At 35.0% G+C, this 26,377-nt stretch overlaps 8 protein-coding genes and 4 non-coding genes across 17 annotated transcripts; 5 read left to right on the top strand and 7 right to left on the bottom strand.

Annotated features, from left to right (window-relative positions):
- Positions 1 to 800: 800 nt before the first annotated feature.
- Positions 801 to 856, bottom strand: Y106G6A.8. Its single transcript, NR_050461.1, has one exon. It is a non-coding gene; the product is annotated as an Unclassified non-coding RNA Y106G6A.8 (non-coding RNA).
- Positions 857 to 3,454: 2,598 nt separating this feature from the next.
- Positions 3,455 to 5,708, top strand: mekk-3 (non-specific serine/threonine protein kinase). Its single transcript, NM_060228.9, has 7 exons — positions 3,455 to 3,877; positions 3,937 to 4,098; positions 4,451 to 4,572; positions 4,623 to 4,750; positions 4,800 to 4,966; positions 5,013 to 5,366; positions 5,415 to 5,708. The coding sequence occupies exons 1-7, from the start codon at positions 3,680 to 3,682 to the stop codon at positions 5,574 to 5,576; spliced, it is 1,293 nt and encodes a 430-aa protein (NP_492629.1). The 5' UTR covers positions 3,455 to 3,679; the 3' UTR covers positions 5,577 to 5,708.
- A 102-nt stretch (positions 5,709 to 5,810) lies between these two features.
- dsbn-1 (Dysbindin protein homolog) lies at positions 5,811 to 7,196 on the top strand. 2 transcript variants are annotated; one of them, NM_060227.4, is made up of 4 exons: positions 5,811 to 5,931; positions 6,303 to 6,365; positions 6,423 to 6,781; positions 6,838 to 7,194. In NM_060227.4, the coding sequence occupies exons 1-4, from the start codon at positions 5,819 to 5,821 to the stop codon at positions 6,933 to 6,935; spliced, it is 633 nt and encodes a 210-aa protein (NP_492628.1). In that variant the 5' UTR covers positions 5,811 to 5,818; the 3' UTR covers positions 6,936 to 7,194. The 2 variants fall into 2 exon arrangements, with proteins under 2 accessions (NP_492628.1, NP_001122534.1); NM_001129062.5 differs by lacking the exon at positions 5,811 to 5,931 and adding an exon at positions 6,154 to 6,247 and having other exon boundaries at positions 6,838 to 7,196.
- A 346-nt stretch (positions 7,197 to 7,542) lies between these two features.
- Positions 7,543 to 9,963, top strand: epg-8 (MRG domain-containing protein; the record flags this gene model as incomplete). Of its 4 annotated transcripts, NM_170914.6 has the most annotated exons (6): positions 7,543 to 7,680; positions 7,836 to 7,971; positions 8,136 to 8,301; positions 8,345 to 8,743; positions 9,304 to 9,681; positions 9,728 to 9,963. In NM_170914.6, 6 exons carry the CDS (start codon positions 7,584 to 7,586, stop codon positions 9,836 to 9,838), a joined length of 1,287 nt encoding a protein of 428 aa, NP_740908.1. The 4 variants fall into 4 exon arrangements, 3 of the variants coding, with proteins under 3 accessions (NP_740908.1, NP_001251254.1, NP_001380108.1); NR_002352.1 differs by lacking the exon at positions 7,836 to 7,971 and having other exon boundaries at positions 7,584 to 7,680; positions 9,728 to 9,838; NM_001264325.3 differs by lacking the exons at positions 7,543 to 7,680; positions 7,836 to 7,971 and having other exon boundaries at positions 8,146 to 8,301; positions 9,728 to 9,838.
- Y106G6A.4 (BAR domain-containing protein) lies at positions 9,951 to 10,845 on the bottom strand. The gene is made up of 3 exons (NM_060224.7): positions 10,779 to 10,845; positions 10,549 to 10,726; positions 9,951 to 10,378 (listed from the first exon to the last, which is right to left on the bottom strand). The coding sequence occupies exons 1-3, from the start codon at positions 10,817 to 10,819 to the stop codon at positions 9,995 to 9,997; spliced, it is 603 nt and encodes a 200-aa protein (NP_492625.3). The 5' UTR covers positions 10,820 to 10,845; the 3' UTR covers positions 9,951 to 9,994.
- Positions 10,846 to 10,947: 102 nt separating this feature from the next.
- On the bottom strand, positions 10,948 to 12,840 carry strl-1. Of its 2 annotated transcripts, NM_001264321.3 has the most exons (5): positions 12,763 to 12,840; positions 12,033 to 12,106; positions 11,653 to 11,955; positions 11,458 to 11,600; positions 10,948 to 11,250 (listed from the first exon to the last, which is right to left on the bottom strand). In NM_001264321.3, the coding sequence occupies exons 1-5, from the start codon at positions 12,812 to 12,814 to the stop codon at positions 11,043 to 11,045; spliced, it is 780 nt and encodes a 259-aa protein (NP_001251250.1). In that variant the 5' UTR covers positions 12,815 to 12,840; the 3' UTR covers positions 10,948 to 11,042. The 2 variants fall into 2 exon arrangements, with proteins under 2 accessions (NP_001251250.1, NP_001251251.1); NM_001264322.2 differs by lacking the exon at positions 12,763 to 12,840.
- Positions 12,690 to 15,855, bottom strand: F52F12.9 (Methyltranfer_dom domain-containing protein; the record flags this gene model as incomplete). Its single annotated transcript, NM_001026315.3, has 11 exons — positions 12,690 to 12,977; positions 13,022 to 13,117; positions 13,167 to 13,294; positions 13,565 to 13,696; positions 13,740 to 13,875; positions 13,923 to 14,038; positions 14,263 to 14,435; positions 14,489 to 14,566; positions 14,750 to 14,859; positions 14,907 to 14,957; positions 15,835 to 15,855. 11 exons carry the CDS (start codon positions 15,853 to 15,855, stop codon positions 12,963 to 12,965), a joined length of 1,056 nt encoding a protein of 351 aa, NP_001021486.2. The 3' UTR covers positions 12,690 to 12,962.
- Positions 15,856 to 16,117: 262 nt separating this feature from the next.
- On the bottom strand, positions 16,118 to 16,138 carry 21ur-15327. The gene has a single exon (NR_050460.1).
- A 1,414-nt stretch (positions 16,139 to 17,552) lies between these two features.
- On the bottom strand, positions 17,553 to 18,223 carry F52F12.8 (Major sperm protein). The gene is made up of 3 exons (NM_001026314.2): positions 18,127 to 18,223; positions 17,905 to 18,080; positions 17,553 to 17,736 (listed from the first exon to the last, which is right to left on the bottom strand). Exons 1-3 carry the CDS (start codon positions 18,169 to 18,171, stop codon positions 17,586 to 17,588), a joined length of 372 nt encoding a protein of 123 aa, NP_001021485.1. The 5' UTR covers positions 18,172 to 18,223; the 3' UTR covers positions 17,553 to 17,585.
- Positions 18,224 to 19,902: 1,679 nt separating this feature from the next.
- Positions 19,903 to 20,622, top strand: spe-58 (RAB6-interacting golgin). The gene is made up of 3 exons (NM_060222.3): positions 19,903 to 19,924; positions 19,982 to 20,183; positions 20,264 to 20,622. Exons 2-3 carry the CDS (start codon positions 20,001 to 20,003, stop codon positions 20,525 to 20,527), a joined length of 447 nt encoding a protein of 148 aa, NP_492623.1. The 5' UTR covers positions 19,903 to 19,924; positions 19,982 to 20,000; the 3' UTR covers positions 20,528 to 20,622.
- A 1,502-nt stretch (positions 20,623 to 22,124) lies between these two features.
- Positions 22,125 to 22,253, bottom strand: F52F12.17. The gene has a single exon (NR_050459.1). It is a non-coding gene; the product is annotated as an Unclassified non-coding RNA F52F12.17 (non-coding RNA).
- A 2,632-nt stretch (positions 22,254 to 24,885) lies between these two features.
- F52F12.19 lies at positions 24,886 to 24,968 on the top strand. The gene has a single exon (NR_050458.1). It is a non-coding gene; the product is annotated as an Unclassified non-coding RNA F52F12.19 (non-coding RNA).
- The last annotated feature ends 1,409 nt before the right edge of the window (positions 24,969 to 26,377 follow it).

Here is a 26,377-nt window from a genome sequence, read left to right as displayed (position 1 = left end):
CAAAAAATTTGACAATCTACCAAAAAAAAATTGCCTATTTATGACACATTTGGCAATTTACAAAAAAAATTGTAATTTACCGAAAAAATTAGCAATTTTACAAAAATTAGGCAACTTAGCGAAAATTAGCAATTTACCATGAAAAATGTGGTAATTTACCAAAAAAAAAATTAAGGATTTTACAAAAATTGAAATTTACCAAAAATTTGGCAACTTATGAAAAAAGTTTGCAATTTACCAAAAAATTAGGGATTTCACAAAATTTTGGTATTTACCAAAGATTTGGCAATTTTACAGAAAATTCGACTGCAAGCCTAAAAAACCATCATTATCATTCACACTTTTCTTTCTATTGGTCATAGCTTTATATTTTTCGAAACTACATTCTCAGTCAGCAGGCTAGTCAAAGAATGTAAATAGATCAAAGACTTGTTTCAAAATGAAACTATGCGCCTCGATATGATAAAGATTTTCTTGTTTTCTATTTTATTATCATTTTCGCATGATTTTTTCACGAGGGCAGAAAGTGTATATTTAGATAAACTGCATTAAAATGGTTAGATGTAAGAAAATAGATGTGAAGAACAAGATGACCCGGTAAGAGAAACAATATGAAGGATAAGAGGTGACGTCAAGTAGACGAAGACAAGAGACCGACTTTGACAGACAATGACCGTTTTGTCTGTGCGATGCTCACTTGCAATTCCAAAAGAAATTATGATTGGAATGGGATAAAAGAATACAAGAGGAGGAGACGGCAATCTATTGTAAATGGTTTGGAGGGCCAACACATACACGCGGCTCAACCTCCACTGGCCGCAGTCGACCGGAGAAGAGATGATTGCGTTGTGGAAGAAAAGGAGGAGGAATGAGAAATGCGACACTGAACTGCGCAACATCTGTGTGCGTACCTCCTGCGTAATACCAAGATATGACTGAAGAAGCGAATGAGGGTGGAATTTTAATTGAATTGTGTGCAGCAGGTGATAGAATTAATACCATATCATTTAGATTCGGCTGTGCGTTTTTTCCCAATTGTAAAAAAGAGGGACATTCATGTTATGTGCCAGATGTGCAACGTTTGTGACGCAACGATAGAGCACTCCAACACTTCAAAGAAATTTTTTGAACTATTCGTCCCAGTAATTACATTTTTTAAAGTTGAGGGCACGAGAATTTCCTTTTCTAGGAGAGAATTTCAATGAATAATCAGTAGAACTTAATCTAAAATAATCCAAATGAAAAATCCAGAACAAAGATAATTGTGAAGCATCGCGTTCAACTTTTAAAAGCGAAAATGTTGTGCAAATAGCTTTTTATAGTTCCTCAAGTTTTACCATGCCGAACTCTGAACCTACTTGTGGTGCAGCAAACTACAATTTTGTAAAATCTAGACCAAGATTATATAGAGATCTTTGATTTCCACTTCAATTAGGAAAAATTCTGGCATAGTGCCCAAGAAGAAAGTACTTTCAAGAGCGCATTCAAGTTTTTGCGGCCTTCAGAAATGATCGGTGCGTGTAAAATGATGAACACTGATTCAGCATTTCGTGACGTATATCAGTGAATCATGAAAACAATTGAGATAAGGCTCTGGAGATATATTGAATTTTCGTGGTGTACAAAAAAAACTGGAATAGCAAACTTTTTTGATCGCTTTGAAAGATTCATAAAAAATTTTTTTTAAAAGCGTATTTCACTTTGAAAATTTCTCAACAAAAAATTTATGGAGTCCAAAATTTTGAAAAAGGAGGTTGAAGATGTTGAAATGTACAGAAAATTTTGATTTTTGATATTTCTAAAGCACACAAATTTTTTTTTCGTAAGTCATGTTGGTCATAGAGATAAATCTAGAATTCAACTTAAGATCTGTGACCAGCTGTAAATTTCGCTCTCAATCCACTTTGAAAGTAAAACGAAAGCGACGGCAGGAAGTTGTGCGATGTCGTTCTTTCCTTTTTTGAGTAACACAAGAAGACGTGGCAAAAAGCGTGGAGGCCTGTAGACATCAAGGTCGGACACGAACGGAGAACGAAACATATCCTTGTCTCGTCGTACGGGTGCACTTTAGCTAGGCCTAACATAGAAATCTCATTTGATTACCAAACTGGGCATGTACACACACACTGACACACACCAATACCAAAACCGACACGTCCTCGAATCCTAAACGAACATGAAGAAAAGAAAGAGGTAGAATAGGAAAAATGAATGAAATCAAGAAGTGGACAGCGAGTCAAGTTGATTTGCAAACGAAACGAACGGAATTGCCAACGATGAGATTGCCGGACACAAAGTTGTGGCATCACAAACGATGGGAATGTCTTCTGGCGTAATCATTCCACGAAAGGAGACAACTACGACAATTGATGACGTCGTGGATGAGTGAGAAGAGAATGAGGAGGAGGATATAGTTAATGCCAAAACGAGAATGATTGGTGTTTTTCGATTGTGTTCTTTTTTTTCGAAATCAGACGCATTCTCTTATTCATATACACCGGATCGCATTTGGGCGCGAGACATCTCTCAGGTGCGACGATTGATAAGGTGTATTCTCGACGATTCAAGTAGTCGCTCTTTCTTTCAACATGCCAGCAAAAAAAAGAACAAGCATAGCGGGAATTTCGGAAACGGCAAACATCTGGAGAACACGAAAATTGAATCGGACACGTTGAAATAGTTGCAGCTGTAGTACAAAGGGTGCAAACTTGGCGGTCGTAGTTCAAACAAGTTCAGGCAAGTTCAAATAGTGATGAGCCTGTCACCTTCGCTGTTCTTGTATAGATTCTTTGGATAAGCTTGCGTAGTGATCAGTAGTACTTTGATCATCGAGATGGTAATATGAGAACGTGTCAATTCTAAAACACAAATGCTCAATAGTTCGCACATGACAATTTGGCCAAAAGTACACAATCATTTTCCAATGAAGAATCAATTCTTAAAATAACCTTGCTGTTCTAACACGCGGCATAGACGCTTCTGTAAACGTCGAAATTAGAGCTAAACCCTGTAAAAGCAACTAATCGAATTAAGTTTATCGCAAAGGATAGGGCATTGCAGCATTGGAATCATCGTAGATGTTAAGCAATCTCACATTAAATTAAAATCGGATTGTTTCCGCGTACTTTTGCTCTCTTTAATTCCCCAATTCCATGCCACTGATAATTCTGGACAGTGACGCCACTGCAATCAAGCTAACACCAGAGAAAGTCATAATCATCATCAAAACGCGGAAAGCGTTATGATAAGATTGCCTCAATCAGACATTTTTATGACAAAGGGGTTCTAACATTTGCACGCACCACAAAAACGTCAGTTATTGAGCGACGGGCGCTTTTCTCGTGAACCCCTCATGGGTTCGTTTACTCAGCACTGCTCTCACTGCGGGCGATGTTAAGCGGCTTCTGTTGGACGAGAGCGTGCACACGAATTCACTTCGATTGGTCCTCACTCTTTTCTTTTTTCTCTCAGCCAAAACTCTTTTTTCTCGTCTCGGTGTGTGCCCACACATGGCCATTCTTCTATTTTCCAGGTGCCTTCACCTCAAAACTTGTCCACTTTTTTCTTCTGCCGGCTACTCCACTCTCAATCCACTTCGCCCGTAATGTAATGGTTATTCGGAAGAATCAGAAGCAGACGAAAACGAAGAGTCATCGGTTACCGTCGTCATTAAATTCGAATGGCGGTCTCATCAATGAACGAAAAACAGAAGCTGAGGAAAAAAGTGGAAGTTTTGGCGAGAGCATGTAATAATTACGAGCAACTTGTCGATAAATGCCGGAAGACGACAAATCTGGACATGTTCCGTATTTTGTACGAGATGGGAAAGTACGAAATGGTCATAGATGGACAGAAAACGCTAGACGAGGCAATTAAAGTAATTTTAAAAGAAAAAAGAGAGACGATTGACAGAAAAGCTAATTAGTAAGATTTCAGCACAATGGAAAGAAACTAGTGGTGGAATTTGTGTTGCAAAAATATGAAGAGGACACAGTTCGAGTGAAAACAGGAAATATAATAACGGTTTCAGAACCTGATGAAATAGAACCTGAGCCTAATATCGTTATGAAAGCGCTAATGGACAGTTTGCCGAATACCGTAAGTATAAAATAGCTATTGAAAATGTAATTTAGAATTTTCTTATCTAAATAGAAAATGAAAATATCATTTAAAAAGTAAACTCGAAGAAAAAAGCAAGAAAAGATCTCAAAAATGAAGAACAAAATCCGTTGAAACAAAAAGAGAACCGTAGTTTTCAGTTAAAGGCGCACAAAAATCATTTCGTGGCGAGACCCATCACTCGATTTGAATATTTTTCGGCTACGGTTTTCAAAACATTGAACAAACTTTTTAAAATTACTTTTAAAGGCTTTTTTTGTGAACAAATCGTTGCATTTTTTTTCGAGAAAATGGAAAAATAAAGTTATTATAATTTTTGTTCATCTTACAGAATGACCTTGATCGACAAAGTTACGCAGGAACATTGGCTGGTCGATCGTACGGATTGCCGAGTCAAGCAAGCAGATATTCCGAAAAATTGCCAAGTATACCGAGGCGTTATAGCTTGGGAAAGTAAGATAAATTTACAAAAGAAATTTATTTTAAAAAAATTATTTTTTCAGGCTGATTGGAAGAGGAACTCTTGGATCCGTATACTTGGCAGAAGGAAAAAAAGGAGGAACTTATGCGGTGAAAATCATTTCGAAACACGGGAGACATCTTCCTCAAGAAGCCGATGTGGAATATCTGAGTGAGCAGAGTTTTAATATTTTAATTATTAAATAAAAAAAGAATTTCAGGAATGCTGCGACATGTGAGAATCGTTGAATATTTGTACATAATCGAGCCTTCAAAATCAAACGATATTCATATTCTTATGGAATATATGCATACTGGATCATTGCAAGAATATATTGCAAGAACTGGACCTTTGCATCATGAGCTGGTTAAGGCTTACGCAAAACAGGTAAGAATCTCAAAGTTGTAGAAAAAAACTATAAAAATGATTTCAGATTCTTGAAGGACTAGAGTTCTTGCACTCGAAAAACATAATTCATCAAGATTTAAAGCCAGCAAACCTTTTATTAAAAAATACGCATCGCGAAAGGCTCATTAAAATTGCGGATTTCGGATCGAGCAGGTTTTCCTCACTGAAGCGGGAACGTGAAGGACAACAAGGAAGAACTCCAAAATACACTGATCCAGGTGTATCGTTAGGAAGACATGTTTCTGGAAGGCGATCTGATATTTGGAGTCTTGGAGTTATTATAATTGAAATGTATACAGGAGTATATCCATGGTCTATAGATGGTGAACATCCGATTACTGTACCAAGAATTCTCGATGAAAATCCACCGAATTTTACGGTAAAAATAATATTTAAAACGAAAAACATTTAAAATAAATAATTGCAGACAAGCGAAAAAATTGACGAAAATCTGATCAAAATGGCAAAACTTATGCTTCAATCAGTCGCCAAAAGACCATATGCATCTACTCTTCTAGAACTTCCAATTCTTCAAGAATCCTCTGAAAATGAAGATGAAGATTCTGATGACGACGACGACTATTTCTAGATTTTCACCATTTTTCTCAATTTTCTGTTTTACTAATTGCCATATTTCTCTTACATTACACGAGGTCGTTCACGAGGACGAGGTTCTAGTCACTGTTAGTTGCAAACTTGTACATAAAACGAGTATCTTTTGTATTTATTTTTTAAATTGTTCTTGAAGTTAATCGGTTTGATTTTGCCGAATTATATTTTTAATTCAATTTTCACTTTCAAATATTCGGGTATATATTTTCAGAATACAAAATGGACATGCTTAACACATTAAGGGACACATTGAGCAGTGTTCAAGCAGAGTTGAGCACAGGTGTAGAGAAACTTAGAATGAATGTTTCGGCGAACATTGTTGCTCAACAAAAGTAAGTTTTAATCTTGAAAAATGAAAATAATTGTAAATTTGATCGAAAATTAAAGTTCTTATTGTAATTTCACAAATAATTTTCCGATTTCGATCCCCATTAGTATTCACCTACACTTATACACAATTCTAGGTTCAATATTCCTCTTCAAAGTATACATACGCACAAACAGTCACTTGAATTAGCATAAACCATGCAATTGTATTTTTATGACGTTGTTTCATTTCAAAACTGAGAATTTTTCGATAGTTTCGAAACAAATTCTCTAATATTTATATCAAAAACTACGTTTTAAAATGAATTTTTGGAGTTCTGAGTGAGTTTTCTATCCAAAAAAATTTGCAATTGAAAAAAATGCATTTTCTTTCCAGAGTGTCTACCGAATCCGTCAATGAAATTTTGAACACATCAGCTGGAAATGAGTTGCTTCAAAAGTATGTTACCAATCTCGGGAATCTTAATAATAGAAGGTTATCATGATATCTTTTCAGTTTTCAAAATCTTATCACCGAAGTAGAGGAAAATGGAGCCGAAGGGGGTCGTTTAGCGAATCTTTGTAGTACTCGAATGGGAAGATGCCAGCAAATGTGTAAAGAAAAGGCCGATGCGGTTATGGAAATTGATGAGTTCCTCCGAAATTCTGTAGAATTTGACAAGAAGATTCGAGAAATCAACGCTCAAATTTCGAAACTCACGCGTTTCTGCAACCAAACTGAACAGGCGATGACGTATTTGGAAGCTCTGTGCGAAGTTGCTCATACTGAAGGAGAAGTTGATTTAATCCGACAACAAGCCAAATCAGCAGCTACTATTGTGCAAATCGAGTGTGAATCTCCCAGCGTTTTGACTTGTGAGTGATTGAGTGTTTAAATAGTTTTTTCCTATTTTGAATCATAAAACTTTCAGCTGCACTCCGTTCTCGTCCTGAAGATGCCGTTAAGGCTCAGCAAGAAGAAGTGATGCTCGAGGAGTTTCTTTCTTCCAAAAACATGCAGCTTCCATGATTTCATAACTTTTCCTGTGATTCCTCATTTCAATTTGGTCAAACCAACATTCTTCCCGCCCACTTTTACTTATCTTTTCCTCATGCAATAGAACCATTTCGTTCTGTACGTAACGCATATTATCGCAATATTTGCTTTATTTATTGTTCTGACTGACCCATCGCCTTATTTTGAAGCCTTGTACTTTCCATGTATTTATTGGTTTGCTTCAACAGCAAATGCCTGATGTTTTTCTTACTTGAATAAAATTTGAAAATTTAATTTTCTCTCAATCCTTATCAAGTTCTCATGAAGAATTTTATGCAAGAACCTTCGTTCTTTCGCGAAATAAAAAATTAATGAATTGTCCGAGAGGACTTCACAGACTGAGAGTCTGCAAACACCGTGACGCAAAATTGCGTATATTTCGATATAATTCACGCGTGATCGTACCCAGACAACTGATCGATTTTTAAAGCTTTTATTCTTTTCTTTCCGATTGTTTTTTCTTTTTTAAAGGTCTGAAAATTCGTAAACTTTTGTTTCTTTAAAAAAATCGATTAAAAAAACTCATTTTGGGGGGAACGAAACCCATAAGTACCCAAATTTTAAATCAGACATATTTCAGACGCTGTAAGCGGTAAACGCTACACAAAGATAAATCAATGAATGGATAGTTTACGAGGAGTTGAGAGCAGATCAGCACCTGTAGTATTGCATAGGATACGCAGACATTCCCATACAGTGACAGGTGTTCCTATTCCAGGTGAGCCATCCAATTCCTAACCACCTTTAGTCCAATATGTCTGTTTAGTAGATAACCTGTAGAGAAAATAGAATAACTATATAGTATTTGTATTTTTCCCCTATTTTGTAAAAAAAACATGAATATTGAATCGACAATAACCCGGTTGTTGTCAGGAATCTCAGCGGATGGCATCGGCTCGCCGACAGACCACGCTCACACTCCTCCCGGTGTGCTGACTAAAATCGATACGATTCAGACGAAGAAATCGTCGATTGGCAGCAGTGTCGGCCTCATAAGCGCACAATTCAGGTTCGAGCGGCTTTTTTCAGTAACTAGAATTAATTATTTTAACCTGAAAGGAGGATTTTAATTTTTTTGGCTTATTTGTAGGAAAAAATGAATAATTTTCAATTGAGAAATCCTCTTTCAAACCAATTTTCTTCACAACAGATAACTAATTTCGATATTTTTAGCGAACGGAAGATGAATTGTAAAAATTGTAATAAGAAGACCAATTGTTGCTGTAAAAAATGTACATTAGAAAAGCTAAAAATATATTCCCGACGAGAGAATATTACACAAAGATATGAAGAAAAAGAACGACTTCAAGCAGAAATACTAGCTTTCATTGATCCAACAGTAAGTTTTTGAAAATATTTTATTTTAAAATCTTATTTTCCAGGAGTCTCTGAAAGAGCAGATAACAATTAAAGAAGATCGACTAATAAAGCTTCATATTGCCGTTGAAAATGCAAAAATGCGGATTGCAATGAAGCAAAGTGAAGTGAATAAATTGGATACTACTCCACATTCTAAACCATCACAATTTGATGCAGTTTTCACCTCACAGAGCAATTTCATCTCGAGAGCTGATATTAAGAAAAAAGAAAAATCAGAAAGATTAACGAAACTCGAAGAGGAAGTCGCTAAAAAGCGTCTAAAATATTGTATTCATGCGTGTCGCATATTTCCAGTTCAAGTGTATGATGTCAACGTGGAAAGTGTGACTGTGAAATCGAAAAACTCGAAAAATTGGGCAGTTGTGAACGATTCAGAGCTGCAGAAGGGTTTAAGAATAGCGGTAAGTTTGAAAAAAAAACGCTTCTCATCTGACTTTCTGAGTTTTTACTAAACTTCACACTAAACGACCCAAAGCGACCAAATTTGACATGTTAGTAAAATCTTAAATTTTAAATATTACTCAACCGCGAAATTTCGCGATTCTTGCCAACCCTGAGTACGGTACCCACTGGGTACTACCCAGTCTCGACACGATAAATTTTTACTGAATAAAAAAGGTGCCCGCCTCTAGAAAGTTTTCGTAGATTTGTCAGAGTTAAAAAAAAAAAATTTAACAATTAATTATAAGAATAAAAAACTCCAATTTGAAAAAAACCACAAGAAAAAACTATTAAAAATCCACAAAAATGTTGCAGTAACAAAAGTTTGAAACTAAAGTACTCTAAAGGCGCACACCCGTTTGTAGTTAACAAAAAATTGTCGTGTCGGGGTCGAAACATTTCCCCGTTCTTTGAAAGAAATGCTAAAATTCCATAAATTATTATAGGATATTTTGAAAAGATCAAGACTATGAGTGATAAAATAAATTTCATAACACCATCTAGAACACAAAATTTTCAGATTCGAAACTCCTACATCAATGATAAACTACGAGCAAAGCTAGCAAATCAACTATCAAATGGAACAATAAGTCTTCCATTGGATCTACATCCACCATTTGCTGCCTTCACCAATACACTTCAACTCGTTCATTTATTGAGTGTGATTTTCAATTTCCGACCACCAGAAACACTTTCTCATCATGATTTGTGTATTCGTGAACGGTGGACAAAAGAATCATTGAATCGAGATTGGTCGACTCTTTGTGATGCAGTTATCTATTTGTGTATATTTATTGGAATGTCACATACAAAATTGAAGTACACTGATCCACATCATAATCTTATTGCCCTCGCGTCTTTCGTTGTTAACGATTATAACAACATTAATCGAATTGGGGTAAGTTAAAAATTGATTGCTTAGAAAAAAAGATTTATAAATTCAGAGTCGTCCAATGTGTGATCTTTCGGAAGTTCATGCCCTTATTGAAGCTCAACGTCCAGAGGATTGTCAGAAGAAAGACGAACTCGATGAATCTTGGACATTTGTTGACTAATTCAGAATCTTGTATCATTTTGTATATTTTACTGCATTTCTCCCCATACCCTTCGTTTTCTTCCTCATCTGCATTTTCACGTGTATTTTTTCAAATTTTTTGTACTATGAAATTAAAGTGTAGCAATAGATTCATCAATCAATCAATCACAGAAGTTCAATTTATGGAGGCTGCAGCATCGCAATAAGCGTCGAAACCAGTCTTCATGTCAGCCGAAATTTGAGTCAGAAGCTCACATCCAGTCTTATTGAACTTTTCCAGTGTCGCTTTCGCCTCTTCGAGCAACTTCTTTAAAGTTGCTTCAGCTGCATCAACCTGAACTTGATCTGGAACTATCTTTGATTTCTTATTCGCATAATCCTTCTGAGCCTTCTTCAACTGGGTCATTTGAGTGTCGACATCCTTGCATTCCACATCTTTGAAACTGATCAATTTGGCAAGGACGTTTCCATTGATTTGATCCTTGAATGTGTTACAAGCTTCGAAAAGCTTATCGAACTGCTCTCCAGAGTGATTGAAAGAGGCTGCAGAGTTTTTCATCTGAAATCAGATAGCTTCAACCACTTCAAGGCGCATGGATTCATTTGAATGGGCCTCGCTTATTATAGTTTATGGACAACATTTTCGTGGCGAGACACGTCCAACTAAATCTCATTATTTCGTGTACACGTATAATAATCACGAATTTCCAAAACACATCAAAAACCAACCCCGCTTCCATAAGCTCTCGCAGCATTCGCAGCTTTTCCGTACGGATGCTTCTTCTCTCCTTCTCCAACATTTCCAGCAAAGTTCTTCATACTTTTCAGCAAATCAAGACTGTTTTCATACAGAATACCAGCATCATCTGCCATTGTAAGAATCTCCTCTTCAAATTCTCCACGATCTCTGAGAAATTAAAGAGAATTTTGGAAACTTTCGGATCTCTCGACAAACTCACTTCAACCATTTGTTTCCCTCGCCGGACTTTGATTTTCCCATTTCGGCGACGACTTTTCCGAATATTGATTTGAATAATAAATTGAAGATCGATCAAAACTGTGATAAAAGTTTTTCCACCTTTTTATGTTTTTTTTGTTTAGCGTGAAGCTTTAATTTAAATTATTGAAAATAATGCAATAGTTTTATTATAATTTTCTCATATTATAGCAGTGCAATACAAGTATTGAAATAAGGCACATATAGAAAACCGGTTGTATATGAATCAATTATTAGTCCGTTTTGCTTTCAAATTCTGGAAATGACGACGATTCGTGACCGTATCCATGATCATAATACGTCCGATGACCTGATTAACAATCATTTTTGGGAGGTATCCTTTCAAATCAGCAAGCATCACAACGTCGGTTAAAGTGGTTTCGGGATTCTCAGGATTTGGACGGAAACGGGCTCCTGCCAAGTGAAGATGAGCGCTGAAATTGAAATTTTAACTTTTAATAGCAACAAACCACTTTTTAATTGCTAATGCTCCAAAATCGTGAATTTCATTAAATTTTTTACATACTTTGGGCATATTTTCAAACAATTCGTCTAAAGCTTTTTTGAAAATATAAAAAAACTATTTTTGTAAAACAGAATTTTCTGGGTTTATCTTTTATTTATTGAGGTTAAAAACCAACCGAACTTTTCCCTTATGTTTAGATTTGAATGATGGAACTGTGACACTTCGGGAAGCCAGAATGAATCCATCTCCAACTTTTCTCCAAATTCTCGCTGACACAAATTCACGTCCACTGACCACTAAGACATCATTGTTCCCGTACTGCAAACATTTTTAATATTTACTTTCCCACGATTTGCATGTTTTCTCATACCGTAACAATATCGAAATTTGAAGTTGGTGCGGCGATTCTGGCAGCAAAATTAATATTCTGATTCCACTCGGGAAGAGCTTCCATTCCATTCCAAGTCTCTTTCATTACATCTTCAACAGGCATTGGTAGTTCTGTTGAAATTGTGACCATTCGTCCGTGTGGAGTATCTTTTGCATATACAACGTCTCCTTCATTATTTGATTCGTCTTTGAACCATCCGGCATGACTCAAATAGTTTTCATCGTTGAAAATTGCTTCAACTTCTGCGAAAACTTCACCACACGTTTTTAGAGCAGTTGCGTACTGAAATAAAAATAAATTAAACTTGGAGAACTATAAATTACTGTTTTATATTTGCTAAATAAAAATTAAAATCTCACCTTTTCATCATCTCCTTCTAATTTATCCGTCACATCGTGAAGTGTCAGGTTTGGATTTGTTTTTTCACTCATAACTGAAACATTAAAAGAATAATGAATAGAAAGGCACCTGTTTTTTATTACGAAATGCTCAAACACCATATATTATCAGACCACTAATCAGAAATCTAGGCTACAAACAAACACAAAAACAAAAATGAGTTCAAAGTACGTAGTTTTGCGTCATGGTGTTTGCAGAAATCCGGTCCTTTGCAAAATTTTTGCAGAAATGTTTTACAGGATTATAACATTTAATTATTATTATATAATATTATCTAAATAGCTTGTTTATTAATAAATTTATTGAAAACACAAAAAAAATTAAAGAAAAATCGATAAAATTCCGCGACAATTTTAGTTTGGAGTTACAGTACTTTTTAAAGGCGCACACGTTTCAAAAGCTTTTATAAAATTTTATCATTCAACAAAAATTTGTTGTTTCGAGACCGTACACCGTATTTTGGGCGCAAAAATCGCAAAATTTCGAGGCTAAAATGTGGAACCCTTTTCAAAATTTCAGTAGCAAGTAAATTTCGTATTTGAACTTATTGGAAAATAAAAGTAACAATTACGAGAATAAATAATAAAATTCGATATTTCGAAATATAAATTAAGAACTTCCAAACATTTTTTTATTATACCAGAATGCTAAAAACAATTGAATTTTACCCTAGTTAACAGTTGAACATACCCGATCCAAGAGAATACAATAAAATTAGACAAGTAAAGGGGAGAAGAGTCATTTTTATTTAAAAGAGCTGACAAAGCAGCATTAAAGAATGTGAAGACAGGGGATGACCGCTGGGGGCAGCAGCTGGTTCAATCTGAGCGTTTTTTGATTTATGAGACGAGCACGGATTGATGATATTATTTGAGCACAGCTGTTCAGTTTCAGATAACGTTTCTCTGGAATGTGCTTTATTAGAAGTTCAAGTGACCAGATTTCATACCAAAAACTGCTCAATTTTCATATTTCTCAAGAATTTCTTCGTCTTGTTTACATCGACACCATTATCATATATACCTTTATTGGAACAAACCAAAAACTGAAAAAAATCCAATTGAACTAATCTTATGTTCAAAGAAAAGTCTTACCATATTAGCGAGCAAATGTTTGGAATTAATGAGCTTACAATCATGAAAATGTTTACTGAAATCATCTCTCATTCTTTCATAATTATCAATTGTAGCCTTCTGAATATAGACATTGAACGTAGTCATTCCTGTAAAGTATTATTACTCAGTTGCGGAATCGGAGCAAAGTACAGTACTCGGTCTCGACACGACCGAATTGTCGCAGATACCGTACCACAGGTGTTTTGAAGTTTCCTGCTCTGCATTTTCAGTTTCGCTAAATATTTCATAATCAAAATTTAGATAAACAATTACTAAACACTTGTGGGTACGATAGCAGCGATGGCTCAGTGGTATCGAGACCGAGTATTGCATATTCGTGTAAGAAATGGAAAAACTATATCAAAGCTAAATCTCACCTTTCGTTCCAATAACTTTTGATAGATTATCCAAGAATTCTGGTGTTCGAATGGGAGCAACTGGGCAATATATATCATCCACGGGTTCAGTGTTATGACAAGCATCAACTAGAACTGCGTCAGAAGTTTCTCCTTAAACATGATTTCAGAAAAGACTACAAACTACAAAAATTACCATTCTCGGCCATCTGCTTGATAAACTCAGCTCCGTCGGCAATAAAAATTCGATCATTCTTCCTATTTTGATATCCAAACCACTTTTTTGCCAAGTATTCCGATTGGGGATCTATATCAACTCCAGTGAGTTTCATCTGAAATTTCAAAGTTTTTTTTTACTTTCCCCCATCCATGTAACAACATTTTTGAAATACTCGGCCATAAAAGACATTAATCCACCAGTAGCAACACCAAGGAACGTAACATCTCGAGTAATATCATGATTCAACGGGAAATGACCAGTTGAAAAAAGTGTAGCTGAAAAGTTCAAAATATTATGCGTTTGGGGAATCGAAAAATTTGGAAACACTTCAGTGATACATAACGACTATAAATTTAAAAAATGATATTATCTGGTTGCGAAAATATTCGATTTGCCTTTGAAATTACGACCGAAGGTCCTGGCAGGAGAAAAAAAAATTCAAGGGTTACTGTAGAAAATTCGCGAAATTTTTTTTCAAATTATTGCAGAAAAATCTTACTGAATTCCACGGCATTAGGAGTGAGAGGATCCATATAACCAACATCAACAGGCCATTCAGCTGTGTTAGCTGTCCTATTTGTCTTGAAAACAGGCTTTGCTAGTCGTGAAATCGACAAAAATCCTTTCATGAGATGAGGTGCAGGCGTCAAAAATCGAGCCACGAACCATGTTCTGAAGTTGAATAGTTAGGAGAATGAGGGGATTTTGCAATTGTATGAACATACCCGTCTTTGAAATATCCAATTCTGTCAATTATATAAAGACACGTGGAATTGTCTTTTGGATCCGGGCATTCTGCAGCACTACAAGTTAAAAAATTATAACTCGTTAGTAATTTCCCATTTTCGAAAAAGGGATTCTCGCCACGAACGGAAATTTTTCAAAGACCGCGCAAAAAGGCATACACCTTTAAGTGGTACAGTAAATCCTCTCGTATAAATTGATCATTAAAATTTTTTCGTGGTGAGATCAGGCGTTAAGCTTACATCACTTTGTTATTCTTATTCTCAAAATGTTTCATAAGAACGGCATCATAAAACTCCTCGTCTGTCAGCTCCTTTTCTTGCAAACAAAAGTTGGATGTTGCCTGAATGACCTGAAATTGAAAGTGTTCAATTACTCTGATTCATAATTGAAACTTACAAAGAAAATACCCGAAAATATGGCAATCTTCTTGATCATACTATACAATTTCTGGAATAAAGATGAGTAAAATAATTTCAAAGTATTTATGTAAATGATGACAATTCAGTTTTTGTTTTTAACATAAACAACCCCATCAAATTTGTAAAAGTTTTATAACGTGGCGTTGTAGTTCAAAAATCTAGAAAAAAGTTCGAAAGGTGATCCCATTGGAGATTATCGATGAAGGATTAGTATATCTGTGTCTGTGACGTAGCATTATTAACATGAAAGAGATGTTTTATATAGTTACTTCAGACGTTTCCAATGCGCCTTTACCTCGCCTGCCTCACTTCTCGGTGTGAAAAGTGCATCACGCCCTGCAGTCATGACTAATATATTGTACTTGTTCAAAAAGCAATGTTAAACTTCAGAAATGTATTCAAACTAGAAATTGCCCAATTATTTTTGGCATACCTAAATTATCTGAAACAAAAATACTCAGCCACTATCTCTGTTTCTGTTTCAGGTGAAAACGAAAAAAAGTACCTGGTTCCGCATTCCCATTTCTGAAAAACGCCACGTCGCTGCAGAGCAGAAATAATTTAAAAAATCCTTCTTGGTTTTGAAGTGTTAAATTATTAACGTGGAGAGGTGAACTTTTAGACTTGAAAATTAGAGCTTGCGTTGTATGTTTTTGTTCGTTTTTAACTGCTCTCAAAATCACGGCAATAGGTCATGGCACGCGCGAAAGTTTTCAGCTACCGAACCCGCGGTTGACCCAAACAATTTTCTCATTTCAACATGATTCGTATTTTTTTAAGTGACAAATACCAAAAAATTTTTTAAGAATTAGGATAACATTTCAAAATATTTACGGGTTCTGAAAAAGTTTGATCCTTTTTTATTTCATTTTAAAATTGTTAAATTAATTGACTAATGAACTTACAGATCTTTTAAATTTCATCATCGTTGGGGAAAATAAAGAAAAAGAATCCGAATCAAAAAGATACAAACATTTATTGTAGAACTATTTCATATTTTCCCATGATTATTCCATTTGTTTTATGTCCCTTTTTGCGACTTTCCACATAAACTATGCATACTGGAAAATATGAATGTTTCTGACAGTCTAAAAATGTTGACAAACCTCATTTACTAGCGTGCTCATGTACTTGAACGCTCAATCCCTAACGATGGCTCAATCCCTTCAACGCTCATTTACAAATGTTTTTACTTTCGCTCGTTTACTAATGAATGGCTCATTTACTTTGAAACTTCATTCCCCTATGGAACAGTGTAGCTCTATTATTACCGGTTAAACTTTCCCGCCCAGCCTTCTCAGCACTTATAAGCCTTCTACCTCTTGATAAACTTCTTCCCCACATTTGATCTCGAAACTATATTACGGTTACTTGATCATCTTATCGCTCACATGTTTTGTCCTTTTTAAATCCTTTGATTCTTCTTCTTGCCATTTTTTTAAAAACGTGAACGAATAAAATATATTCACTAACTTAAACACTTTTACTCAATCGCAGGTTACTAATCAGTCAATTTGACTTCTCATTACTCAAGAAAAATTATATTATGAAAAAGTCTCTCATTACTCAAGAAAAATTATATTATGAAAAAGTCTCTCATTACTCAAGAAAAATTATATTATGAAAAAGTCTCTCATTACTCAAGAAAAATTATATTATGAAAAAGTATGTGAAAAATTATTTTTTATGAAAATCCTTGGTTTCCTTTTTTCCTCCTCTTAAAAAAAATTGAAAAATGTGTTTAAAAAACCAGCAAAAAAACGTTGAAACACTTAAAACGCTACATGCTCAGTAATCAATTAAATCGCATGCCTGCCTGAACGAGAGTGAAAAGAGGTTGTCTGCCTGTAAGTAGCATTGCACTCGCACCTTTCTGAAGTTTTTTTTTGAGGTTTTTTTTTGTGCATTAGGAGAACTTGGAGCTTAAGTTGCTTAACCTGTTGCACTATGGCTCAAAATTTTAATACAATTTTTTGTAAAAATATGCTAATTTCGTAATTAATTACCGCGGTCATATATGTAGGTGTACGGCAGGGTTACTGTAGTTTGGGAAATTTTGAATTTTTAGTAGTTGTAGAGCTTTTGGGTTGGGAGTTGGTGGGATATAACGGTGAGGTATTGTAGGAGTTGTATTGTATTATTATTGTAAGATTTACGTAGTTTGGGAAAGTTTGAATTTTTTGCCTTATTAGGTTAGGGGTTGGTTAGGGATAAAGTCAAAGTACTGTAGGGGTACTGTAGGCGTACTGTAGGCTTACTGTATGATTACTGTAGTGTTGGAAAATTTGAACTTAAGCTTTTGAAGAGGATTTAAGCGTTTGAAGATTTGGTTGGAGTTGGTTAGGAAATTGTCGCGGGTGTAGTTACATTAAATTAAACACATTGAATGCTATTCCAAACTTTTCCAAAAATAATCTGGAACTTTTTTGAAACTTTGAAGAAATTATGTTTGCAGAATTTTTTTTTGAAAGTGATAATGTATTCTGAATTGTGTTTTAGCTACAGTTTCTTGGTAAAAATGAGCGTCGAAGGGATTGAGCCATCGTTAGGGATTGAGCGTTCAAGTACATGAGCACGCTAGTAAATGAGGGTTTGCCAAAAATTTTTCGTAAAATCTAATAAAATCAATGAAATAATTTATTTCAAGAGCAGAAGTTCATTCCCAGACAACTCGAAGCTTATGCTCTCCTTGTGGTGGTCCATAGTGTTCAGCCCAAGCACCTTCACAAGTACATCCTTCTGGTGCAGGAATATGATAGACACCAAAATGATGTTTTTCATCTGATGGAACATTGTCTTGACCGCCTCTGAAAGCTCATTCAATTTTAAAAGAGGTTGGCTGAAAATTGTTGCTGAGAATCGAGATGTTTTAGTACTCCCTACAGTACCGCTACAGTCCCACCACTACAGTATCCCGGTAGGTATATAAGTTTATCAATCTAGACAAATCACAATTTATGAAAATTCTCCCAAACCTGTAGATAAGAGCAATAGTGAGTGACTGATTATAATCGAGAATTCCAGTAGCCGGTTTGATTCGAAACAAGTCGTTTCTAGTACATTTCACTTTGAATGCCTGTTTCATTTCACTTTTATTGGTAATCTTCAGAAACGTTTTTTGCTCTTCTTTGGGATCCGCGCGAAATTTGATCTACAATAAATGAATTGTATTATTATTCGGGATCGCAAAGACATACCTTATCAGCAGGCTCCGTGGAAATGTATTGCTTTTTTTCAGCCATTTAAGGAAATTGTTCGAATCGAATTGCAAATGTGGAAAAATTAGAAGTGATTGGAAAATTGAGAAAGATCAAAAAAATATGCCAAAAAAATATCACGGAAAAGTTCGAAACATTTTTTATTCAATATTTATCAAATTTTGAAAACATCATTTTGGTGTCTATCATATTCCTGCACCAGAAGGATGTACTTGTGAAGGTGCTTGGGCTGAACACTATAGACCACCACAAGGAGAGCATAAGCTTCGAGTTGTCTGGGAATGAACTTCTGCTTTTGAATCAATATTCTTGAATAAAAATTATTTATAAATTATTTACAAATCGTGAAAATTTTGTAAATATTCTGCTAATTGCTAAGAGAAAATGTATGTTTGATTTGTTAACTGGGAACGCAATCCAGTTGTGATTTAGTAGTAATTTTAATATTCCTATACATTTAAAGAGCCTGTTAAAGTCGAGAAAACTCTGCAGAAGGCCTTTGGCCCATTCATGCGTTCGTAAAAACCGTATTAACAAAAACAAGGAGGTAACAATGAACAATAACAAAATTTAATAATAGCAGGAGAAGCCATATATAGGCCTCAATCGAAAGTTAACATTCTTGGATTATTTAGCTTCAGGTCATCAAACGTAGAAGATCCCTTCTTAATGTTTTTACACTGTCTTGTCCTCTTGACAGTGTAAAAACACTCGTTATAATCCAATTACCATGACCACATATACTCCAATCGACGCAATACGTGTTGCATATATATGAGATAAGATCTGTACTCGCACTCTCCGGAAATGCGATATATGTCTGTTGTTCTTTTGTTTTGAAAAAACAACATACGGAGCAGAAAATCGAGGTCAGTTGGAAGAGAGTGTATCACAGATAATTATGTGACAGTATCCGAACCCCCTCTCTCTCTCTCCCTACCATGAAAATTCTCTCAATCCTTCTTATAGGCATGAAAGAGAAATTGAGAAGATGTTTGTTTCCGGAGACGAGTGCGGGGACGACGAACCAGCTCAAAAGGCAATATCGAGAAGAAGACGAGCCCCCATCGGAAAGTGCCACTTCGATGGATTCAAATATATTGAAAAGAATTGTGTCAAAGTATCGGAAGAAGAATGGGCACAAAGATATCAAGAGTATAGTTCTTGAGAAAAGCAGGAAATCTTTGAGAAGCTGGGTTGCGGTAGAGAAGAAGTGGATGAAGACTCGACAAAAGGATGGGAAAACTACTGAAATTTAATTGAATAGCAACACAATTCCAACAAGAGGCAATGAAAGTTTGTTTTTGAACAAACCAAACTTGGTCGCTACAGAATTATTCTGGGTCAAATTTGGGATAGTTGATACATTTTAGAGATTTTTTAAATTAAAAAATTTTTAATCAAATAATATCTAATACCATTTAAAAATTACAATTATTAGAACTAGGCACTAGGCGTTTGATTGAAATCTCGAAAAACATTTTTATCTTTATGAATAACGTGTTTTTAACTCGAAGATTTCAGGTTTAAAAAGAAATTATCTATTTTTTCAAGTTGAAAAAGTAGTATACTGAAATTAACGATATTCGTTTACATCGAGTTGAGTGTATGTATGTATACTCTTCTGATTTATTAAAAAAATGTTATTATCAATATAATATAATTTCTCAAATTAGTTTTGTTCACGTGTGACCCTTGCAGATTTGTTTTCAAGAATTACTGTTCTGACGAATTTTTCAAATGTGTTTATTTCTTTTAAATTGACCATTTCGGCAAGGTAAATTTCTTCAAATTTCTTCGACTTTCAACTTCCTCTATTTTCAATTAATTTCAGTTCGCAAAAAAACAAAGATATGGCGACAGCTGTAGTGCAAAGAAAAGGTTATGACAATGTTGAATTGAGTCTGAGTGAAGATGATGATCCAGTGAAAGAGAAAAAGAAATCAAAAGGAAATGAGAAGAAGAGTAGTACAGAGAGTAAGAGTAAGGAAAGTAAAGAGACAAGTAAAGAAGAGGATTTGGCTCAGAAGAAATTTGTAAGTTTACATTTTAATCAGCTTGCCTGGAAAAAAGAGGAATACCAAAATAACACGTTTAAACATAAACTAACTTTCAGTTGATGACTCAAAAAACGCAATCAATGACCGAGGATGAGAAGGAGGTTAAACCAAAAGCGCCGGAAAGTCAAAAACCGAAAAAGAACAGTGCCGAAGAATCGAATGAAAAGATCAAGAAAGAAGGTTCCGTGAAAGTAGAAACAGTTGCATCAAAGGTCAAACCAGCTTCATCTCGAGTTCCTCCAATTGCCAGTACACCAGGAAAAGGATCAGTTGATGGAGAACAAAAGAAAAAGAGTACGGGCTGTTGTATTATTCTATAGATTCTCTTTTATAAAGAGCTAACAACTTGTGTAATATCGTTCAATAGCATCTCTCTTTTGGTGAATGAAGATGTTTAAATTTAATCTGTTCAATTTTGTTTTTGAGATTTTATAGGATGATTTAAAGAAAATTGACTTACATTGTGTATCCGTTCTTATGTAGAGTCTTCTGTAGTTCACTAATTGCAAAAATCAATTTTTTGGGCACAAGTTCGCCACGAGGTCTCGACGCGATCTTTGCTGAACAGAGAGCAATCCTTTGTATAGACAGTAGTTCTCTGCTACTTGTTCTACCGCAATATTCAACAATCGATTCTTCAAATTTTACATTGTATTTTTACCTCAAAATTGTTATTTTAATTGGGTAGTAAATATAGAAAAATTGGAAAGTTTTAATCTAAAAACTATCGACTTTTATAAAAAAAAAACATTATCTTCTATAAAATCTAATGATATTCCCCAATCTTTTCCAGATTCAACTAAACATTTTATTTGTTGCAATACAGTAGTCTTAACATTTCACTACAATTTCCTGTCATCAAGTATCCCATTTGTCACTTTCCGTGTAAAATTTCCGGTACTCTTGTCTCTTCACATTTCTGTTGCTCTCAAATAGTTCCTTTCAGAATTTTCAATGTTTTTTCCTCTTCCCCGTCTTTTACTCTATGTTTTCCCTCATTTCATTCAACTTTTACAGAGTTTCAATTTACTTTTAAATCCTTCTTTCCTCTTCCTTATTTCTGAAAACGAGCAGTCTTTGACGCGATAAAAGTTAGACCGGTGAACACATGAATGAGTGTATAAGATGAAGAGACGCAGACAATCCCTGGAGAAAAAAGCTCAATTAGTTGAGCGCGGTTTGTGTTGCGGTGAAAATGAATCAAAAGTGAAAAATTAAAAGAAGAAGAAGCGAAGATGGCCGTAAAGTTGGAAAATTGTGTGAAAAAGGAGAAAACAGAGATTATATGAAAAGATTATATACTTCACTTGACACAATTAACTGCTTTTCCGATAGTAAAACTTTTAATTAAATTGTATTACGATGAATGATATTATCCAGTTGCGGATTTTTTGATTTACAGCTTAAAAAATCGGTCTCCAGTCTCGACACGATTGAAACTTCGCAGTTACCGTACCCGCAAGATTGCCAAAGTTAACTTTTTAAAACACCATCTTTTTATAGTTTCGCTGAATTTTTCTGAACTTAGAGCACATTAATTTTTAATTTTGTTAAGGAAAATTTTAGAAACTGTCGAAACAATTGCGGATACGGTAGCCGTGATGTTTTCGGTTGCTTCAGTTGTCGACTGTAAACTTAAGCAACCTACAGTAATCCAAATAACCGACTATATTTAAAAACGAGAAAATGAGAAGGTTCCTCCAAAAATAAGATATAAAAATGAGTACTTTCTGAAACGCAGAAACTATCTTTGGCAATTTTTTCAGATATTCTTGATTCACATTTTCAAACCTTTGAGTCCCAAATCTCAAATCTAGTCACGGAACCCACTTTCCTTATTTAATTTTTCAATCGCTCGCTTCCTAATCCCCAATCATTATTTTATTCTCAAAGGAAAAAAAGTAATAGTATCTAATATAAGATTGCTCTTTCCTTGATTCTTGTCCCATTCTTGCGTAGTACGCACAAGCCATCAAAAAAGGCACTCGAGCATCTGCCATGTCTGTGTCTCTTCTAATCACCCACTATTCCATCGATACGGTAGTCTGATGAAGGAGGAAGAGAAAAAGACACCTGGTAACAAGCAAGAAAAAAGGAAGGAAAGATGCCGATTAAGGACACGTCCTTTCGACTTGCCGACCTCTTTTTCTCGCAAAGCTTCTCGGATTTATGACACTTTTATGGGCGGGTTGACCGGCATGAAGAGTTGAACACCTGCATCATTGATATTGTGAAACAAAAAGCGACACTTATTTTGGTATTAGACATTTATAATAGCTTAGTTTTTTTTTGAAAAAGGATTAAATGTTGGAAGAGAAACCTAAAATGAGCATGACAGCACCCAATTATTCAACTTTCACAGCAAATATCTCGGTTACTTACTAATAATTTAATGTTTTGTCAGTTGATACTTTTTAAAAAATAATACTAAAAGTAGCCAAGATGTGTGCTACCAAAGGTAACTATGATTTGCAACACCATCTAGGACAATCTCGTTTTTTTTAATTTCATTAAGATTTGCCATTCTGAAAATTCAATATTAAAGTTCAAAATTGGATATAAGCCAGTATGTCTAGCTTTAATTGGACACCAGAATTCAACGTCTATATTGTTTGACCTCTGAAATGCAAGGCTCTAACTACCCATGATTGGAACTCGATCAAGCTCGATTTACCAGTGTTAGATCCAATTTTAAATGAATCCCAATCAGTATTCCAGTTTCAGGTATTTCAGAAAAAGCTGAAGATCTATCTTGCCCCTTCTGTTTGTTTTCTCCCCATTTGTCACCACCACCATCATCATCATCAACACATTTGACATGTTGTACAAACAAAGATTACGGGAGTGAAAACGAGATAAGAAACTAGCTAATCCTTTCCTTCTTTTTCTTCTACTGTGCTTCATTCTGAAATCCAATTCCGTTTTTCTTTCTCGTGGCCACCTAATCCGTGCATCTTCTTCGGTTTCCATTAGTTTTTGTCGTTGTCCATCAAAAACGAACACAATTGATTTACTACTACTGTCTGAAAAAAGGATGAAAGAGAATACATTACTTTTTGATTTCTTTATTCACATCAGCTGAAAAATCAAAGTTTGTAAAATTCTGGACAACTAATTAATTTCTTGAAACCTCCAGCCATCAATTCTAAGAATTAATGTTTCATTGCGCAACTTAAAAGAGCAGATGTTTTCCCGATGGATTAGTACTTTTGATGGTGTACTGTAGAAGAGAAGATTTGAACGAAACGACTCAATAATGCTTGCACAATATTCCCGTCCTTGCAACCATATGGAAACATTTGTTGCCTTCTTCTGATGAATGATCGCTTTGTATGTCGCCTCTCTTATTATGTAGTCGTCACGGATCCTCTTTCAACACCCCGCCCCGCTTTGTCTCTCTTATTTAAAATGACAGTATTCCGTTGAAGAAAGAGATGGAAGCAAGATATATTGAGGCATTTACTAAATACACAATTAGAATGAATTATTTCTTTTTTTTTCGGATTCGAGAATCCCTAAAATTAAGTGAAGTCACTATTTCCGACAGTGACAACATTGGTTAAAGAGCATCAGACTTACCTACAGCTTTTAACTCAGTTCACTTCAAATTTTTCAGGGAATGTTTAATCATTAGTCTGTAGAAAAATAAATCATGCATATTTCATCAGTGGGTAATTCTTTGAAGAAAAAATAAAAAACATTCATTATGTTGCTGTAATTAAAACCTCTAACTTGTAAACTTTCGGCCGAAAATGAATAGTTTTTAGATAGTTTTTGGTTGCTTTTAATGGTGAAGAACGTTTTCTGAATTTGCAAGAAATACCCAAATATCTGCGGGGCAAAAATCCCCATTTATCTATGAGAAAAAGTCAGCCCCACAAGTTGGCTTCAATTTTCGACTTTATTGGAAAAGCTATCACTCAAAATGTCAGCGAGAATCGATATTGGAAAGTTTTTACCGAAACGTTACGGGAGTGCCTCTTTTTGTGTTTGACTGAAGAATTACTCAACTTATTTATTCTAATGGTTCCCATGTTTCCCAGGCTTAACTATCCTGATTCGCACCACCACTGCTAGTTTCTCAAAAATGTCAGAGTTGGGCAGAAAACGAAACTTGATAACTATGCATGTGTGTTGGCACTGACTTTCTTCTCTCAAAAGTATCGAAGCTTTTGACGTCTTTAAGTGGGCAACAAAAGATCAGGTTTCCAACTTCTTCATGTCTTCCATTCGCTTTTTCACATACTCTCGTGCACCACAAACTACGGTAGTAGTAGTAAAAACTAAAAGCTCCGGCCTGTCTGTGCGTGAGTAAGTGAAGCGACTTAGTTAGTTAGAGTTGTTGTTCAATTTGTGAGTATATATGTGGGTATGTGTGGTTGTGGTGGTTCGATAGAAAAATGGAAAGTGGTGGAGTAGGGGGCCACATTGGAGACAAGAATCGAATAATAAAAGCGATAAAAGTGAGTAAGTTGGTGGTGGCAAAATGAATGTGGAGAAGAGAGAAAGAGACCGTGTTTTGTTCATTTCGTGGTGTCTTTCCATGTCTACTCAATTAAACACGCATTTAGACGATTAAGTTCGGTGAGGAGACCCTGAATAGTGTGACACACAAGCATTGTCTTTTGGAATTTTTGAATTGTTGTGGAATTGGAATTTTTGACTTTGATTTGAATGATATTTTGAAGTTTTCAACACATTTTCACTGCCTCCGTGAGATCCATGAAGATTGGACACAATGCACGCATCACGATCGGGATCATTCAAGCATCTTGCGGTTATTTCTGAAGGACCTAATATTCAAAGTTACTTGACTATCAGACTGTTGAAATGAAAATTTCTAGTTCAAATTCCATAGTCAGAGCACAACCAGGAAGATCCCATTCACAGAACTGCTAAAAAAAGATACTAAACATTTTCCTAAGCCATTTCCCCTTTTCAAAAACGTAACCTAAATGTTTCCACATACTTCACATTTTAATCAAATATGTTCCCCCCAATCATTAATTAATCTTCATAATGAAACTAAATCTCTGTCAATAGTCAACTAGAAATTAGCTCATTTTTCAACGCACAATCACTCAAAAATGACCATCCATCAGGCTCCCTGTGAAAATATTATGTTTCTTCCGGATTTTCGTGCTTGATAACCATCTGCTGGCAAGAAAGAGGAGGAGACACACCGTAGTTGTGGAAAGCGGGAAACTTGCTCAGACCACGCCCATCAAAGTTGGAGAGAGGCGAGGAAGTTTGGATTGGTTGGTGGAGGAGATTTGAGGGAAAAAGGAAAAGTTACGCTTGAATCAATAAAAAGAATAAAATAGATTTGTCAGAATTTTATAAATTGATTCATTTTACAGATATACAAGAGTATTTTTCGGAAGAAGAAATAAAATATATATTTCAACAATTGGTAATTTTTTGATAAGGCTAAAGATATCTGATATTGATTGCAGAAGTTGAGCATTGGAGTGCAGGCATAATAGTGAACACACAGATTTTTAAATCTTTAGATTACATTGAAATAAACTTGATTTTAATCTTTATTTTTATTTTTTCAAATCCCAAAAACTTTTATAGTGTTCATAAAACCTTGGAGGGAAACTCAATAATGTCTCAATATTATTCAAAGGGAATCATAAAAAAGAACACATTCAACCAAACGATCCAGAGCAGGGGAAGAATAATTTTGGCCAAATGCCATTTTTTATTTTTTTTTCCTTCTTTTATATACATAGAAATGTTCTATTTTCAACTGAAAGTGGAGATTCTTACTCACGCCCAAAATTTATATTATTTGCTTTAAGAACAATTGCTTTAATAGAAAAACTATTTTGAGTTAAAGATAAATTGCAAGAACAATTGACCAGTTGTTCTAGTTTAATCCAGAATACTGGATTTAAAGTTTAAAAATATTCTCAGACTGTTATAGAATTTAGTGTTACATCACACCTTTTTCCGACTCTTGCCGGCTCTTTCCCACAGTGATAAGTGCATCTCTAAACTTTTTTTTTAGTTCAATAGTCTAAAAAAGCTTCTAAAAAATGTAGTGCAAGCGGAATTTTTTAAAATTCAATTTTGTAGTTAATCATTTTTTGATATCTGTAAAATGAACCTCTGGAAAAGCAAACTAAAGGGGTGGGGCAAAGATAACATTATGGTTGACTCTC

This window comes from Caenorhabditis elegans, chromosome I (assembly GCF_000002985.6).
Source record: "Caenorhabditis elegans chromosome I".
NCBI classification, from domain to species: Eukaryota; Metazoa; Nematoda; class Chromadorea; order Rhabditida; family Rhabditidae; genus Caenorhabditis; species Caenorhabditis elegans.
The sequence above is the reverse complement of the archived record's forward strand: the minus strand, read 5'-3'. Positions and strand labels throughout refer to the sequence as shown.